This window comes from Geotrypetes seraphini, chromosome 3 (genome assembly GCF_902459505.1).
Source record: "Geotrypetes seraphini chromosome 3, aGeoSer1.1, whole genome shotgun sequence".
Classification (NCBI taxonomy): Eukaryota; Metazoa; Chordata; class Amphibia; order Gymnophiona; family Dermophiidae; genus Geotrypetes; species Geotrypetes seraphini.
The window spans coordinates 179,690,842-179,708,278 of NC_047086.1; the positions used below are offsets into that span (position 1 = coordinate 179,690,842).

At 44.3% G+C, this 17,437-nt stretch overlaps 1 protein-coding gene across 10 annotated transcripts in view; it reads left to right on the plus strand.

Annotated features, from left to right (window-relative positions):
* The window catches only part of SCAF8 (SR-related CTD associated factor 8), a 784,204-nt gene that overhangs the window by 416,481 nt on the left and 350,286 nt on the right, over positions 1-17,437 (plus strand). For all 10 annotated transcript variants that reach the window (XR_004538795.1, XR_004538796.1, XM_033937892.1 and 7 more), the window contains 2 exons: positions 4,551-4,664; positions 8,779-8,935. Coding sequence is in view for 8 of the 10 variants with exons in the window: in XM_033937892.1 (XP_033793783.1) it covers positions 4,551-4,664; positions 8,779-8,935 (271 nt within the window). In the remaining 2 variants the exon portion in view is untranslated. The remainder of the gene's footprint in view (positions 1-4,550; positions 4,665-8,778; positions 8,936-17,437) is intronic.

Genomic DNA, 17,437 nt, shown 5'->3' on the forward strand with positions numbered 1-17,437 from the left:
CCTCCCAGCATATACGGTTCCTTCCTATTATTAATCCCCAAATGCATTACTCTGCATTTCTTTGCATTGAATTTTAGTTGCCAGGCATTAGACCATTCCTCTAACTTTTGCAGATCCTTTTTCATATTTTCCACTCCCTCTTCGGTGTCTACTCTGTTACAAATCTTGGTATCATCTGCAAAAAGGCACACTTTTCCTTCTAACCCTTCAGCAATGTCACTTACATACATATTGAACAGGATTGGCCCCAGCACCGAACCCTGAGGGACTCCACTATGCATTGAAAGCAGTACATGCACATAGATCTCATGCATATTCATTGGGGAAATCCCAAAAACCTGACTGGATTCGGCCCTTGAGGAGGGACTTTGGAGACCCCTGTCATAGATGATCAACTAGCTAGAAGCAAGAGCCATTTGCCTGAATCTTCTGGCTTTCCAACCATTAGTTTAGAAAAAGATGGAGAGGATCTTGTTTAGCAATGCAACAGTGTTAATATACATCAATCTGTAGGGCAGCCATCAGCACAAGCCTCAAATAGGTATGATTTTATACTGAACTTGTTTTATTAAAGTATAAAATGAAACAATATTCTGTACAATTGTCATTTTATAAATCACAAATAATACAAAGCAAGGATAAACAAAACCCCTCTCTCCCCTCCCTTCCCCCTTGCAAATATCCCCTCCACTGTCGAGAAAACTGGAAAAAAACCAAATTACTACAGAATGTTACATAGAAAAATCAAGCTAACAAAACACTTCAGTCACATATAACAGAAACAGTATTAGGGGAGTGCAACTAGGGTAACCGTCCCCTGGTCAGAGAGAGCCCTAAGCCATCTGGAAGCTGAAGAAGCATGGCTTGAGCTTTGTGGTCCTCAGTTATATACAGCTCTAGCAGGGTACACATTTCACATCTGATATATTCCAATCACAAAATAGAAAATAAAATTATTTTTTCTATTTTTTTGTTATCTAATCATTTTATTCTTCAAATCACATGGCTCTGGTTTTTGTTTCCTTTTGTATCCTCTGAACTTACTCATCAGGGTCTCCTGACCATTTGACATGTCATCTTTCTCCATGCTTGCCATTCATCTTCCATCTCTATGTAAGTTTTTCCCAATATTCAGCATCTCCCTTCTCTGTCTCCTCTACTTTCCTTTCTAGTATTTCCCCTTTGCCCATCTCCCTGCCTTCATCATCAACACTATTCTGTGTCCCTATCCCCTTCATGCCCAGTGTCAATCCTCTGTGTCCCTATGCACCCCTCCTTTGTCTAATATCTCTCTTCTGCGTTCCTCTTCTCCCTCATGTCTAGCCATCTTTTCTCTGTGTCCATATACCCTCCTGTTTCTGGCACTGCCCCACTGTCTGTGTCCTATACCACCCCAATGCAGCATTCCTTTCCCTCATCACTTATTACATGACTTGAACACCTAACTTAACCTTTCCTCCCCTCCGTGGTCCAGTACCTCTCTCCCTTCCGTCAGCACTCTCTCCCTTCCCTTTAGACCCCTCCCATGCATTCAACAGCTCTGAACTGAACATCCAGTACCTCTCCCTTCCCTCCAGCTCCTAGCTGCATTCTGGCACCTCTCTCATCCCTTCAGCTCCAGTCCTCCTCCACATAGGTCCAATACCTCTCTCCCTTCCCTCCCGCGTCAACCCCGGTTCCAGCTTCCCCCATGGGTCCAACACCTCTCTTCCCCCCAGCCCAGATCCAGGACCCTCCAACTCAGGAGCTAGTCAGCTCCTCCCCTCCCCGCAGGTACAACGATGGCGGCAACACCCCCTCTCCCCATGGATCAACATCTCCACCCCAGCTCCCTTCACGCCTACCTTACTCAAATGAGCCAGCTACACAATGCTGAAAAACCAGAAGTTACATAAATGAGGGGGCTTGTCAGTAAGAAAGAAGACTTCGAAAAACGCCTCTGAAGGTTTTTCAGCATGGCGCAGCTGGCTTGTTCAGGTAAGGTAGGCACAAGGGGACATGGGTGGAGATGCTGACCCGTGGGAAGAGGAAATGTTGCTGTGCTGACCCTGGTGCAATTTTTGTTGTTGCTGCTGTGGAGCAAGGCTGTTTACTACTCCTGCAGGGCGGTAGAATGCCATAAACCAGCCACATTTGTTTCCATTCCACCATGTTATTCTCTAAGGTTGAACTAGATGACCCACTATTGAATGATGTTTAGAATTCAAATAGTATATAGTTCAGAAAACAAAGAAATTATTTAGCTTGATTTATTAATAGGATTGTAGTGCCAAGATCTGATGATTTTCTTGCTTGATTTCCAACAGCCTAGTATGAAAATTATTAATGGTCTTAATAGTATACTTCTAGGTTGTTGCATCAGAAGTGGGTTGTGAGTGTCGATTTTGAAACTAGAATACAGATATATTTGCTCATTGGAGCAATCATGCTCTAAGCCAGGGGTGCCCACACTTTATGGGCTTGCGAGCTACTTTTATAATGACTAAGTCAAAATGATCTACCAACAATAAAATTTAAAAAACACACAAAGCACACTGAAAGGCAGAGAACATGTTAATTATTCATATTCCAGGTGTTTTCAAAGAGGTCACGGCAGATGACTCTATGCAATGTCACCTCAGTAACAAAATACAAAAATAGACAAATACACCCCCTCCCTTTTTACTAAACCACAATAGTAGGTTTTAGCACAGGGAGTTACGCTGAATGCCTCGTGCTGCTCTCAATGCTCATAGGCTCCCTGCGCTAAAAAACGTTATTGCGGTTTAGTAAAAGGGAGCCATAGTGCAAAATATAGACAGCAGATATAAATTCTCAAAACCGACACATTTTGATCACTAAATTGAAAATAAAATCATTTTTCCTACCTTTGCTGATTGGTGATTTCATGAGTCTCTGGTTGCACTTTCTTCTTCTGACTGTGCATCCAATCTTTCTTCCTTTCTTTCAGCCTCCTGTATGTTTCCTCTCCTCCAGACCTCATTCTCTCCCCCAACTTTTTCTTTCTGTGTCCCTGTTCCCCCTTCTTTCTGTCTCCCTGTCTGCCCCCTTTCTTTCTTTCTCCGTGCCCTCCCCCAAGCCACTCGGTTTGCTGCCACCGCCATCGGGGAACAGCCCCCAAGCCACCGCCGTCCCAAGCTTTCCCTGCAGAAGCGTCGCGCTGACCAGCATTCCGCTCCCTGACATCAATTCTGACGTAGGAGAGGAAGTTCCGGGCCAACAAGGCATTTCTCCTCATTCCATCCAGCCTGAGCCCCATCTCTCCTTGATCCAGCATTTCCCTTCTGTGTCTGTCAGAATTACCATTCCACCTATTTTCCAGCATCACCCTTCTTTGTGTCCATCTCACCTATGTCCCTATATCACCACTTTTTCAGAATCTTCATTTGTCTCTGTCCTTGTCTTTACCCCATGTTCACCATTTGCCCTTTCAATGTCTTTATCTCCCCCCCACACACACTTTTTGAGCATTACTTCTATGTCTCTATTTCACCTCCTCTTCATGTCCCCTCTGTATCTCTATCCTTATTCAGTAGGTCCTGCTTACCCTTTCTCTTCTTTGTGCCACTATCTCCATTTTCAGCTTTCCCCCCTTTTCCTTTGTTAATGCACCCTGTAGCCAGAATCTTTCCACCCTCCCTTCACTCCGGCCCAGCCCAGTATGAAATATTTCCTTTTGTTTCCCTCCCCTCTCTCTTTCTCTCTCTCTTCTGCTCCCTCACCCACGAGTCCTGCATCTGGCCCTCTCCCTTCTACCTGCACCTGGCAAAACCCCCCTGCTCCGCGGCTCTCTTAAGCAACTCGTCAGCAGCAGTGATCAAGACAAGCTGCCGACATCGAGGCCTTCCCTCTACGAGTCCCGCCTTTGTGGAAAAAGGAAGTTGAAACAAGCGGGACTCGCAGAGGGTAGGCCCCGACGTCAGAAGCTTGTGTTGATCGCTGCTGCTGAGTTGCCGAAGAGAGCCGCGGAGCAATGGGTGTGGCCGGAAGCAGGTAGAAGGGAGAGGGAGATAGGAAGGCTGTAGAAGCTCCGGAGCATGACACCGACCCCGGCCAGGATGATTTCTTTTTCAGGCTGCTGCTGCCGCTGCCGCTGCCACGCTCTCCCCCCCCCCCCCCCCCCCCCCCCCCCCCCCCCCCCCGAAATGACAAAAACAGCCTAAAGTGGATGCCCCGGCGTCGGCGTCTTTGACGTCGGGGATATTAAGGCTGATAGGCCCGGTAGATCGGGACGGCAACACGAGTCTATCACAGAGCCCGGGATGGGCTCTGCGATCGACTCACGTTGCCTTCCTGAGCTACTGGTCGATCGCGATCGACGCGTTGGGCACCCCTGCTCTAAGCCTTTTCAGTTGCAGCTCTTGTAATGGGAGTCATGAAACTAGTGAGGATGGAGTGATTAAACTGTTTTGTGAAGGAGAGTGGCAGGGGTTACTGGTGGCAATAAACATTGCCAGATAAGATTTTTTTCCATTACATGAATATCTCTGTCCAAACTAAGCTGACCTTTGATAACATTGTGTTTTAGCCTTGTGTTTCTTTCTTCACAGATGATTCCACCCAGAGGTTGTGCTTATGTCTGCATGGTTCATAGACAAGATTCATATCGTGCACTTCAGAAACTGAGCACTGGATCCTGTAAAATTGGCTCCAAAATTATTAAGGTGAGACATATTTGGGATTAGGTAGCTTGGATTTTTCACTGAGCCTCTTTCCTCTGTTATCAATTCAAATGTTGGTAGAAGCTCAAAGTCGTTACCTTTTAGAAAGTGTGATTCTAATTGAGCTGAATTGATGATCTCAGGTAATTTTTCAGTGGATAGGCCTATATATTGCTGAAAAAACATTCTCATATTTTGATCAGTGGTATCATTGTTGTCTGTTCAGGCAGGAAGTTTAAAGAGTGCACAAACAGACTGAATTACCTTCTCGTCTTTGCAGCTGAATTTGGATACATTGGCAGTGTACTTTGGGGAAACCTATATTACCACTGCTTTTGTTATAGTTATGTTGATAAATTGACTTATTCCTGTCAATTTGGAGCCTTTAACCTGAACCGATTTAACTAAAAAATACTTTAAAATTGAAAAAAATGTTATTTTAATGTTTGATAGCAATGTATCCACACGTGGAGGTCATTTTTATAACAGGGCATCTATAGAAATTTAATAAAACATGCCTACTATTTAAAGGCATCAAATGACAGTGGGTGTTAAAGCAAAAGATAGATTGTTGTTAATGTATGTGTATCAGTGAAAAGTCCATAATCACAGACACAAAAAATAAATGCATATAAACTGTATTCAGAAAATGAGAAATTATATATTAAATAAAGGAGAGGATGCTCAAACATCAAGAGACCCATGAATATTCATTAAAGCCATATCTGCTTTAAATTGCTTTATGAGCATAGTATCATCATGAATACAAATGACATCTTTTTCATAAAAATAGCTATACTGGTTCAAACCAATAATCCATCCAAGCCAGTATCGTGTTTTTACAATGTACAGTCCATGACTCGAGTATCTGGCAGAAATCCAAATAGTAGCAACATTCCATGCTATCAATCCCTGGACAAGCAGTGGCTTCACCCATGTCTGTCTCAATAGCAGACTATGTACTTTTCCTCTAGGAACTTGCAAACATTTTTTAAACCCAGCTATGCTAACTACTGGTCTAGTTCAGTAGGGTTGGTATGCTGAACCATGGGGCTGGAGAAAGTCAGATGGTCCCGCCGGAGGGGGGGGGGGATGTAACTCCTCCTAGACCCCTGGGACAGCAGTACTGCATACCGTAAAGGCATGGATGCTTTGCAGCCTATGAAAAGGCAGCTACCCCATGCTAAGGAGGAAGGAGAGTTGACCTCTTAACCTCAGAGTTCAATAATCTAATCTCCACGGGCAGGCTTATACAGAGAGCTGAACTCCACTTATCAGGTCTACTGGCAAGTGGGCCAGCATGCAGGCCCTGATGAATCCACAGAGTATTTTTCCCTGAGAGCGGAAGCTATTCTGGACTCTAATGGTCCGTGAGTCTTCCCTGATTGAAGAAGCAGCCTCTTATATGGAGGATGAGGTGATTTTGGCCATAGACCAGGGAGAGGACCCATCCCTTCACCAATTCTTTAAGTCCTCTGCATTGCTAGAGATCATTACTGAGTCCATTCAAAAGCTGAAGATAGACCCTCTGCAAACCCCGTCCTCTCAGTGTTCTCTTCTGACCGGGATCCGAGCTCGACCCACATTCTTTCCATGGCACCCGGAAATGAGGATCTAGTCACAGAGCCCTGGGAGACCCATGAAGGCTCCTTTAGGGAGGCTAAAACCATGACTAAGCTGTATCCCATGGATAAAGAATTTCAGTAAAACTATTCCAAAGATGGATTCCCTGGTAGGCCAGTTAACCAAACACACATCCCTGCCAAGCGAGGCAGGCATAGTTTTAAAGGATCTGCAGGACTGCAGGAACAACCTTGTTCTAATTCAGTCCCTGGAATATCTGGGGGTCTTAATCAACACAGCAGAAGCACACAAACAGAAGCCTTGTGGTTAAATTACCGACCTGTTGGCCAAGCCAAAGTCTACTACGTGGCATTACCTTCAGGTCCTTGGGTCAATGATGGCTATGATGGAGGTGGTACCCTGGGCAACGGTACATATGCACCTCCTCCAGGACAACTTGTTGTTTTGCTGGTCACCTCAGCAGACACTATTGTGCAATGAGCCTGTTCCTTAGGATCATGGAAGGAGTTGCCTTGCGTACAGTTCTCTCCTTCTTACCAAAGGTTGTTTCAGCGTTTCATGTCAACCAAGAGAGTAGACCTCTAGGTAATGCAAAAGAACTCGCCTTAAAGGTTTTGGACATCTGGAGAGTTCTCTTGCATTACCTGGAGGTCACTAATGAGTTTTTTCTCTTAGAACATCTTTTCGTGTTAACCAATCATATGAGTTGAGGCAGACCTGCCTCCAAGGCCACAATCTCTAGATGGAGTCACAGAGCGATCTCGGCCTACATCGGTTGTGGCAAACAACCGCCTGTTTCTTTGAATGCATTTGACAAGAGGAGTAACCTCCTCTTGGGCTGAAACTCTGCAGTGCGTCTACATCCTTATGATGCTCAGTGCCGCTGTCTCGGGGCTCTAGGAGGTGTTTATATATCCCCAACAAGATCATCTTATCTTTTTCCAGCCCCATGGTTCAGCATACCATCCCTATCTACTGGACAAGATATTATCTAGGTAAGAACCTAATCTCTTTTTACCACGTTCTCTGATAATGAGTTCCAAAGCTTAAATTTCTTTGAGTGAAAAAATCTTCAAATGCTTCCAAGAATCGAGTAGTGTGATTCCAGCCATTTATCCTCGTTTTTCTTTAGAAGATGGGGTCAGAAGCATGTCTCTATGCTGACCCACATAATTAGTGTATCCAGTGTTTGGGGCCTGGTCATCGAGTGAAATCCTGTATTCATTGTTCCAGTTTTCAGAAGCATTCATTTAAGACCAGGCAACTTCAACAGAAAAAGCTGTTTAGTCACAGTATACCAGACAAGTCATTGTCTTCAGCACCGAGGGTTTGCTGTTGTCATGGAGAATCCTCAAATCGGAATCAAGGTTCAGACATAGTGCTCAGAGAGGTGATTTCTCAGTTGGCCAATCAGAGACTTCCTTAGGCTCAACCCTAAGGAAGTCCCTGATTGGCTCAGGCGCCTGAGGAGGGAGGAGCCCGAGGCGCCTGAGCCAATCAGGGCCTTAGGCTCCTCGTGCATCACATGATGCACCGGGGTGGGGCCTAAGGCCCTGTCGTGTCCAGGAGGCCTAGGAAGCAGGAGGGACTGAGCACCCCTCCTGCATCCAACTTTTTGAGGTATGGAGAGGGGGGAGGGGAGCAGGGGTCTGGGGTCGGTGGCAGGAGGGAGTGTACATCCCTCCTGCTGGTTTTTTTCAGGGGTGAGGGGAGGTATTTGCGGGCAGGAGGGAGTGGGCATCCATCCTGCTGTTGTTTGGGGGAGGGGTTGGGGAGTCAGGCATCCCTCCTTTTTCTTTCGGGGGGGAAGGGGGGGCTTGTTTTAATTTTTTCTTTTAATTAGTCCGATATTTTGCATGTGTTTTTAATTAGCCAGATATTTTGCATGTGTAATACACGCAAAATATCTGGCCAAATTAAAATAAAAAAGAAAGCCGCTGATAGCAGTGAGAGGAGGCTGCTTCTCCTGTCACTACTGTCAGGGCTGCCCCAAATCTATCACTCACTGAGCGAATGAGTCGGTGAGTTTGCATGCAAATGATTTGCATCTCTGAATCAACCGCTGTTTCAAAATAGGCCAGTAATCATCCAACAGCGATTGAATTGCTACCTTAGGAATGCGACAACTGCGGTGATGTTTTGTATCTGAAAGTCATTTAATCAGTTTGCGAGTAACACCAGTTTACCTGAGCACTTAATATATAAATAAGTGAAATCAACTAGCTATATTATGTAATTTGATTTCAACCATATTAGTTGTTTATCCCAGGGATTATGTGTGATATGCTCTTGGGCTGAATTTGGGTGGCGGCACAAAATATGGTCATTCTTTGTAAAATACATACTAATAGTTACTTCTACTCCTGTGCAAGTGTATATGTCCAAGGCATCAGTGTAGCAGCAATTTCTGCTGGTTTATTTGTCATATGGTACAAAGATATGTTCTTCAGAGGAATTTTAGCTTTCCCTTAATGGAATTTGAAATTTTAACTTTCGGGGAAGTCAACAGATTGTGATGTTTTGTTTTATATAGATTGCCTGGGCTCTAAACAAAGGTGTGAAAACAGAGTACAAACAGTTCTGGGATGTTGATCTTGGTGTCACATATATACCTTGGGAAAAAGTGAAAGTGGATGACCTGGATAGTTTTTCTGAAGGTGGCATGATTGACCAGGAAACTGTAAATAAAGGTAAGCATGGTGGGGGGGGGGAGGGAGGGAACTACTTTTCTCCATGTAGTGCTGAAATACTGTATTTAAACAATGGAAGTTTAGATATTTCACTTTGTTTTAAGAAGGAGTACCCTTTAAATGAAAAATAAAGGTAAGATGATAATACTGAAATGCTGTAAAATATAAGCTTTATGGATCTTTAGGCATTGGAAGACATTGCATGAGGAAGAAATCCTGGTTTTTATAAAATTCTTACCTCTATAAACTTTCATTCAGATTGGTTTTATAGAACTATGCAGTTTAAAAAGGTTTTTTTTCTGTTGGAAATTGTACAGTTTGTTAAGAAGAACCTGGATTTGGTATCATACGAGGGCTGTTCAAAAAGTATCAGACCTTAATTTTTCTTGTGTAAACAAATAAAGCTAGGGAGGCATGGTTTGGTGCATGTATGCAGATGACCCTAATGCACTTACTTAAATTTTTTCCCACCTACAGAAGCTGTCATTCGCTGGCAGACCGCTGATGTGTGAGAAAGTGTAAGTGAGCGCTGTCCAATTTTCATTTTTGACAAAATGACAGAAAAAGTTGAACAACGCTACTGCATTAAACTTTGTGTAAAGCTTGGCGATTCCCAAGTGGAAACAATCTGCAAGATTCAACAGGCCTTCGGGAGACAAAGCAATGGGCACTACACAGATAAAGGAGTGGTACAGCCGCTTCAGAGTTGGTCGCAGTGGAAAGTGAACCACATTCTGGTAGGCCCTCAACATCCAGAAATGAAATCGTTATTGACCAAGTGAGGAACCTGGTGATGCAGGATCGTCAAATCATGATCAGAGAACTTGCAGACGAGGCGAGTATCAGCGTTGGATCCATTCATTCCATTTTGACTAAGGATTTGGGCTTCAGGAGAATTTCAACAAAGTTTGTGCCAAAGCTTCTAACAATTGAGTAGAAGCAACTCCTTTTGGAGATCGCACAGGACATGCTGTAGACTGTGAACAGTGATCCCAACTTCCTAAGCATAGTGATCCTGGGTTTATGGGTACAACCCAGAAACCAAGTTGATGTCATCACAATGGAAGCATCCAACATCTCCAAGGCCAAAAAAAGCAAGGCAGGTCCGCAGCAATGTCAAAGTCATGCTGACTGTCTTCTTTGACTCCAGTGGTGTGTTTCATCATGAGTACGCACCACATGGCACAACCATCACCAAGGGAGGTACTACAAAGAGGTTCTGTGTCGCTTTCGTAATGCTGTGAGACGCAAATGGACGGACCTGTGAGCAATTGGCAGCTCCATCACAATAACGCATCTGCCCATTCTTCACATTTGATACGGAGTTACCTGGCCAAACACAACACACTTGTGATTCCTCAGGCTCCTTACTCTCCCGACATGGCTCCATGTGACTTCTGGCTTTTCCCTAAACTAAAAATGCCCCTGATAGGGACCAGATTTCAGTTAAGAGAAGACATCATGCAGAATGCAACGGACCAGTTATGAGCAATCTCAAGAGGCGTTCCAGCGTTGCTTCCGAAAGTGGCAGAACCGTTGGAAGAAATGTGTGGCAGCCCAAGGGGACTACTTTGAAGGAGATTAGTATAAGATTGTTGGATCTGAATACGAGTATTTTTTATGAATAAAGGTTTGATACTTTTTGAACAGTCATCGTACAGCTTAAATGTGATTTTTAGCTTCTGATATAACTATTTGAATCACTATAAAAGTTGCAGTGAGTACTTGAGATCGAGGTTTTCTTTTCTGTTGTGTAGAGCTATAGTTAGTGATTTGGTTTATAAATCTTTTAAAAACCTTGGGGTTAACATGTTAACTTTTTGTTGGCCATATGTTCTTCAGTTTCAACAATAGCACAGCATAGAATGGTAAATACAAACTGGGATTTTGTTCCTGAAATACTAATGCCTAGATGCACTAAAGAGGATTGGTAAGACTGTGTGGGTCTGCTCCAATCCAAATTTTGGCCTATTCAAAAAGAGCTATTGATACACTAAAAAATTTGCATGCAAATGATTCACGTGGAGATTAGTCGTAATCCCCGTCTCTCCTGTCCGATTGATGGCTGTGAGAGCGACTCTCATACATGCGCAGAGTTGGCAGGGGAAGCCCTGAAAGCAGCCTCCTGCTACTCAGCTGTTCAGAGCAGGAAATCTTTTTTTTAATGGGCACAGATGCTGTATGTGTGTAACATGCACAATATCTGCCTCATTAAAAAAATAAAAGTCCCCCTGTCGATGTCAGCCCTCCCCAACAACCCCCAACAAAGTCGGCACTGGGAATCCCCCCTGCACTAGTGAAAATTGGCAAGAGGGAGGCCCATGCTCTTCTGCCATTGGGCACCCTCCTCCCAGCGTGAGAAAAAAATGGCAGAAAGGATGCTGACTACCCCCCAGCAGCAAATTGGCAGGAGGGATGCTCACTCCCCATGCCACTGAAGGCCTACCCCTGCATCAGGTGCCCCCAAACATCCCCTACCCTTCCCCATCCCCCCCAATAGGCAGGAGTAATGCCCACTCCTCCCTGCCACCAGAAGTCCCCTAAATCCAGCCCCCCACCCCTCTTACCTTTCAAGGAAGATGGAGCAGGAGGGATGCTCATCCGTCCCACTCAGAGGCCCGCAAGTCCTAAATGGAGGGCCTCCTCCCCTCCCCAATGCACCATGTAATGTATGGGGAGAGACCTAAGGCCCTGATTGGCTCAGACACCTAAGGTCCCTCCAGAATCAGTGCCTTAGACTCCTCCCTCTTGTATCCTGGGATACAGAGAGAAGATTGGCTCAGACGCCCAAGGCTCTTCCCAAGGGGAGGTGCCTTAGGCGTCTGAGCTAATTAGGGCCTTAACATAGAAAGATGACGGCAGAAAAGGGCTATAGCCCATCAAGTCTTCCCACTCTATTAACCCACTCCTTTAAGTCTACTGACCCCCTCAAGTATACTGCCACTCTACTGACCCGCTCCTTCAAGTCTATACCCTAGTGACCCTATTCCTTGACTTGACCCTTGTAGGGATCCCATATAGGTATCCCATTTATTCTTAAAATCTGGGATGCTGTTGTGCCTCGATCACCTGCACTGGAAGCTTGTTCCAATGATTAATCACTCTTTCTGTGAAGAAGTACTTCCTGGCGTCTCCACGAAATTTCCTTCCCCTTAGTTTGAGCGGATGCCCTCTTGTGGCCAAGGGTCCTTTGAGAAGGAAAATATCATCTTCCACCTCGACACGTCCCGTGATATACTTAAATGTCTCAATCATGTCTCCCCTCTCCCTACTTTCTTCGAGAGTGTAGAGCTGCAATTTGTTCAGTCTTTCTTCGTACGAGAGACCCTTGAGCCCCGAGACCATCCTGGTGGCCATCCGCTGAACCGATTCAATTCTGAGCACATCTTTACAGTAATGTGGCCTCCAGAATTGCACACAGTATTCCAGATGAGGTCTCACCATGGTTCTGTACAATGGCATTATGACTTCAGGCTGCCGGCTGACGAAACTTCTCTTGATACAAACTATCATCTGCCGTGCCTTAGTTGAAGCCTTCTCCACTTGAGTGGCAGTTTTCATGTCTGCACTGATGATTACTCCTAAATCTCGCTCTGCTGTAGTCCTGGTTAAAGTTTCTCCATTCAAGGTGTAAGATTTGCATGGATTTCCACTTCCAAGATGCATGACTTTACATTTCTTGGCGTTGAAGCCCAGCTGCCAGGTCGAGGACCAACTTTCTAATGTACGCAGGTCCTGTGCCTTAGTATCCTGTAGATTGCAGTCATTTACTATATTGCATAGTTTGGCATCATCAGCGAATAAGGTTACCTTACCTTGAAGCCCTTGAGTCAGATCCCCAATGAATATGTTGAAGAGAAGTGGACCCAGGACTGAGCCCTGTGGCACTCAGCTGGTCACCTCCGATGTTTTAGAGAGGGTACCGTTAACCACCACCCTCTGAAGTCTGCCACTTAGCCAATCATTGACCCATGCAGTTGGTGTCTCTCCTAACCCCATCAATTCCATCTTGCTCAGCAGCCTGCGGTGTGGGATGCTGTCAAAAGCTTTGCTGAAGTCCAGGTACACGACGTCCAAGGACTCTCCCAAGTCCAGCCTTCTTGTTACCCAGTCAAAGAAGCTGATGAGATTGGATTGGCAGGACCTACCCTTGGTGAATCCATGTTGACTGGGATCCCGGAGACTCCCCTCATTCAAAATCGTATCTAATTTACGCTTAATTAGTGTTTCCATGAGTTTACACACGATTGAAGTGAGACTCACCGGTCTATAATTCGCAGCCTCTGCCTTGCAACCCTTTTTATGGAGAGGAACGACGTTAGCAGTTTTCCAGTCCAATGGAACTTTCCCCGTGCTTAGTGAGAAATTGAAGAGCACGGCCAACGGTTCCGCCAGATCATCTCTCAATTCTCTGAGTACTCTTGGGTGTAAATTGTCCGGTCCCATGGCTTTGTTCACCTTAAGCCTTGTCAGTTTGCTGTAGACGTCTCCTAGTGTGAAGTCAAAATTCTGAAATGGGCCTTCCACGCTTTGCTTTGCCTTCAACTGTGGTCCGTGTCCCGGTGCCTCGCAGGTGAAGACTGAGCAGAAGTATTCATTCAGTAGTTCGGCTTTATCGGAATCCGCTACCGCGTAGTTTCCATCCGGTCTTCTAAGGCGTACTATCCCATCCATGTTCCTTTTCCTATCACTAATATACCTGAAGAAGGATTTGTCCCTTTCTTAATGTTTTTTGCCAGTTTGTTCCACTCGAAGTTTTGCCTCCCTAGCTGCCGTTTTGACCACTACAGACCTGGTCCTATATTCTACTTTAGCTTCTCTTTTCTACGTGCGCTTGTAGGAAAGAAATGCTTTTTTCTTCTCCTTAATGAGGTGCTAGATCTCCTCAGTGAACCATTGGAGTTTATTGTTTCTTTGCCGTTTATTCACTAATTTGATGTAACGACTAGTTGCTTCGTGTATGGAGGATTTCAGGGTTGACCACATAGCTTCCACATTACCGGTCTCTGCTTGGTCCTGCAGCGTCCGATGGACGAAATCTCCCATGCGTGTAAAGTCAGTGCCCCGGAAATTGAGTACCTTTGTTTTTGTGTTTGATTTAGGGAAGCCTTTCCTAAGATTGAGCCATACTATGTTATGGTCGCTAGAGGCTAGCGTATCTCCTACCGAGACTTCTGAGACGCTTTCACCGTTGGTGAGTACCAGGTCGAGGATCGCCTAGGCCCTAGTGGGCTCCGTTACCATCTGTTTGAGACGTGCTCCCTTTATGGAGGGAACATGTGATGCACTAGGGATGGGAAGGCTCACCATTTTGGACAGTCAGGCCTCAGAGTAGGAGTGACTGAACCATCCCTCCTGCTCCCAACTTTCTTGAAAGGTACGGAGGGGAAGTGGTTCAGGGAACCTCCAGTGGCAGGAGGGAGTGGACATCCCTCCTTCCTTTTTGGGGGGTAGGGGATGTTTGGAGCGGGTGCCTAGCATGGGAGTGGGCCTTCAGTAGCAGGAGGAAGTGGGCAACCCTCCTGCCATTTTGCTGCTGCAGGGAAGTCGCTAAGACTCAAACATAAGTCAATAGCATCTAACTAACTTTCTACAGAATGACTCATTCTTGCTGACATAAACTTATATTTATAACCAGATGAAGGATTCATTTTATGAAAAATAACTTTTCAGATTAGTTTTATAGTTATATATATAAAAAATTACTGATTTGGTTATATTAGAAATACGTAGATAAATAATTATGAAATTATTGCAAGGTGAACTGTCTTCAGTTTGTTGAAAAGAGAAAAATAATCATTACCTTAATAACAAAAGCATATATATATTCTTGTATTTGCTTAAACATCCGTGTTAAATAAAATAGCTTTAAAATAACTTAGACTATCAGCCAGGTCCACACATGAAAAATTCAAAATACTGTCTTTTTAGCTCACTCATCTTCTTGTTTGTTCATAATCTGGAAAAGAAAAACAAGCTTTCCTGCTTTATCGGGTCTCAAATGATTTCTCAATTTCAAAAGAATGAGTCCAAAAGAAGAGAACATTCTTTCTATGCCAACAGAAACAGATACTACTGTTAAAAGTGAAATCATGCAGTTTTTAAATCCAAGTGCTTAATAAGTGATCTTCACCAGTGCAAATGCATATTTCATGAATGGTTCTCCCTTAGCTCTGAAGTTTATTATAGTTGGCATTACAGATGGATGATTCCTAGATGCCAATGTCATAGCTAACTTCTCTTTTTCAGCACTTAAGGTTTGACTCAGGTACTGGATATTGACAATAGCTAGAGACAGTGCTTGTCCTATTTTTTTTAATGCTTGTAATTTAATTCTAAAAAAACAACACCACCCAAACAACACTATGGTACTTGACAAGTTACAAGAATTGATAAAATAGGACCAGGGGGAGCTAGCCTGTTGAACTCGAAAATCAAAATCCTTGACAGTCACAGTATTATATTAATATAAATTTTTTTGTTTTATGTGAATCCTCAGTGTGAGGAGATGAGCTCTAAAGAGAAATTTCCAATGGAAAACTACTCTATTGCTCTATTCGGCCCGGTCTTAAGAAACCATATCTGATTTCAGCCACATACCATCATCGAATTCACATGTGTACATATACCATATTTTTCGCTCTATAAGAAGCACTTTTTTCCCCAAAAAAATTGGTTGGAAACAAGGGTGCGTCTTATAGAGTGAATACCCGTCCCCCCGACCTTAATTCTTCCGGCGGTCCAGTGCTATAGGGCAGGAGCTTTCAGTCTCCTGCCCTTTACTCCGGCTGACTCCCTCTGTAGACACCGCTATGTCTACAAGGTTACCCTCAGCGCTGCTCCACGCCAGCACAGAGGAAGAGTTATTGAAGCAGATTTCTTCAGCTCCCTGTTTTCGGCACCGGCGGGGGAAGGCAGCATAAAACTGCCACAGCAGACAAAAAAAAGTTTTCAGCTCTGGCAGCACTATACAAAAGGGAGAAGGACCTCTGACGGTGCAGAGGTTAAATACTGCCACTGCCGATGGACATTTTTTCTTCACAGTGGCTGCTTGAAACGTGAGGACTTCCGCTGACCGCAAGGTAGCACATCGGGACTGGGAAAGAGCTGGCGAAGCAGCAACATATCTCTTCAGCTCCCTCCCCTCAGGGTCCTTCCTCCAGCTGACTCCCACGGCGCGGGTCAAGACAGGAAGCGAAAAGCTCGCACCTGCCTTCTGCACCGCTTTGACTCTGACACTGCTGCTCAAGAGTCAGCTGGAGGAAAGGGTAGGAAACTGAAAGCTCCTGCCCTACAGTGCTGGACCGCCGGAGGAATTAAGGTAAAGGAAGGAGGGGGAGGCCTGCCTGCCTGTCTCAGTGTGGGGGCCCTGCTGGGAGGGACCCTGCCTGCCTGCCACTAGGCCTGCCTGCTCTGTGCCCTGTCCCGGCCTATCACTAGACTACCAAGGGGGACAGGGTACAGAGTCTGGCAAGGAGTGTGGGGTTGGGTGCAGACTAGAGCCTGGCAGGGAGAATTTGGTTCAGAATGTTTTTTTTCTTGTTTTCCTCCTCTAAATTTAGGGTGCGTTTTATGGTCAGGTGCGTCTTATGGAGCAAAAAATACTGTACCCCTCTTTTACAAAATTGCAATGGGGTTTTAAAAAAAATATATTAATATTTGTTACATACAAAAATAACAAAATACAGGAAAATCTACCAAATAAATGAACAAAAGAGAAAGCAAGAAAATAAGACTTTTTTCACTGATACATTCCACATTATTGGAGCCGCTTGATACCTTAACAAAAGCAATTACAGTATATTAAACAAATCATTTTCTCCATTAGGAACAGGCTTAACTGGCCATTTTTATCAATCGTCACAAATTATCCTCAACCAAAGAAACATTATGAAACTTTCAATAAAGGTTTATCTTTAAGGAAATCCTCTGAGTAGGATCCATAAATATATGTTTATCACTTGCATAGGTTATCAAACATTTTTTTTTTAATTTGAGGAAGAAAGTTGCTCCCACTGTCAAAAACTTAGGCTTAAGCTGTAGGAACAACTTTCTTCTAAGATGAGTCTGCCTGGAGACGTCAGGAAACACATTCACTCTTTGACCACAAAATAGAACCTGTTTTTTTCTCAAAGTACAATTTTAGAATAGCCTGCTTTTCCATTTCTGTTTTAAATATAACCAACGAAGTAGCACATCTAGCAATTATATCTTTTGATGATTCCAGAAATTGCAAAATATCTAAGCTATCTGGAGATACCATTCTATCCATTTCTTCCTCTTCTCCTACCTCCCTGGAGCTCCTGGGGATGTAATAAAGATTATCTGGCTGAAACATAGCCTGCTTTTCCATTTCTGTTTTAAATATAACCAACAAAGTAGCACATCTAGCAATTATATCTTTTGATGATTCCAGAAATTGCGAAATATCTAAGCTATCTGGAGATACCATTCTATCCATTTCTTCCTCCGCTCCTACCTCCCTGGAGCTCCTGGGGATGT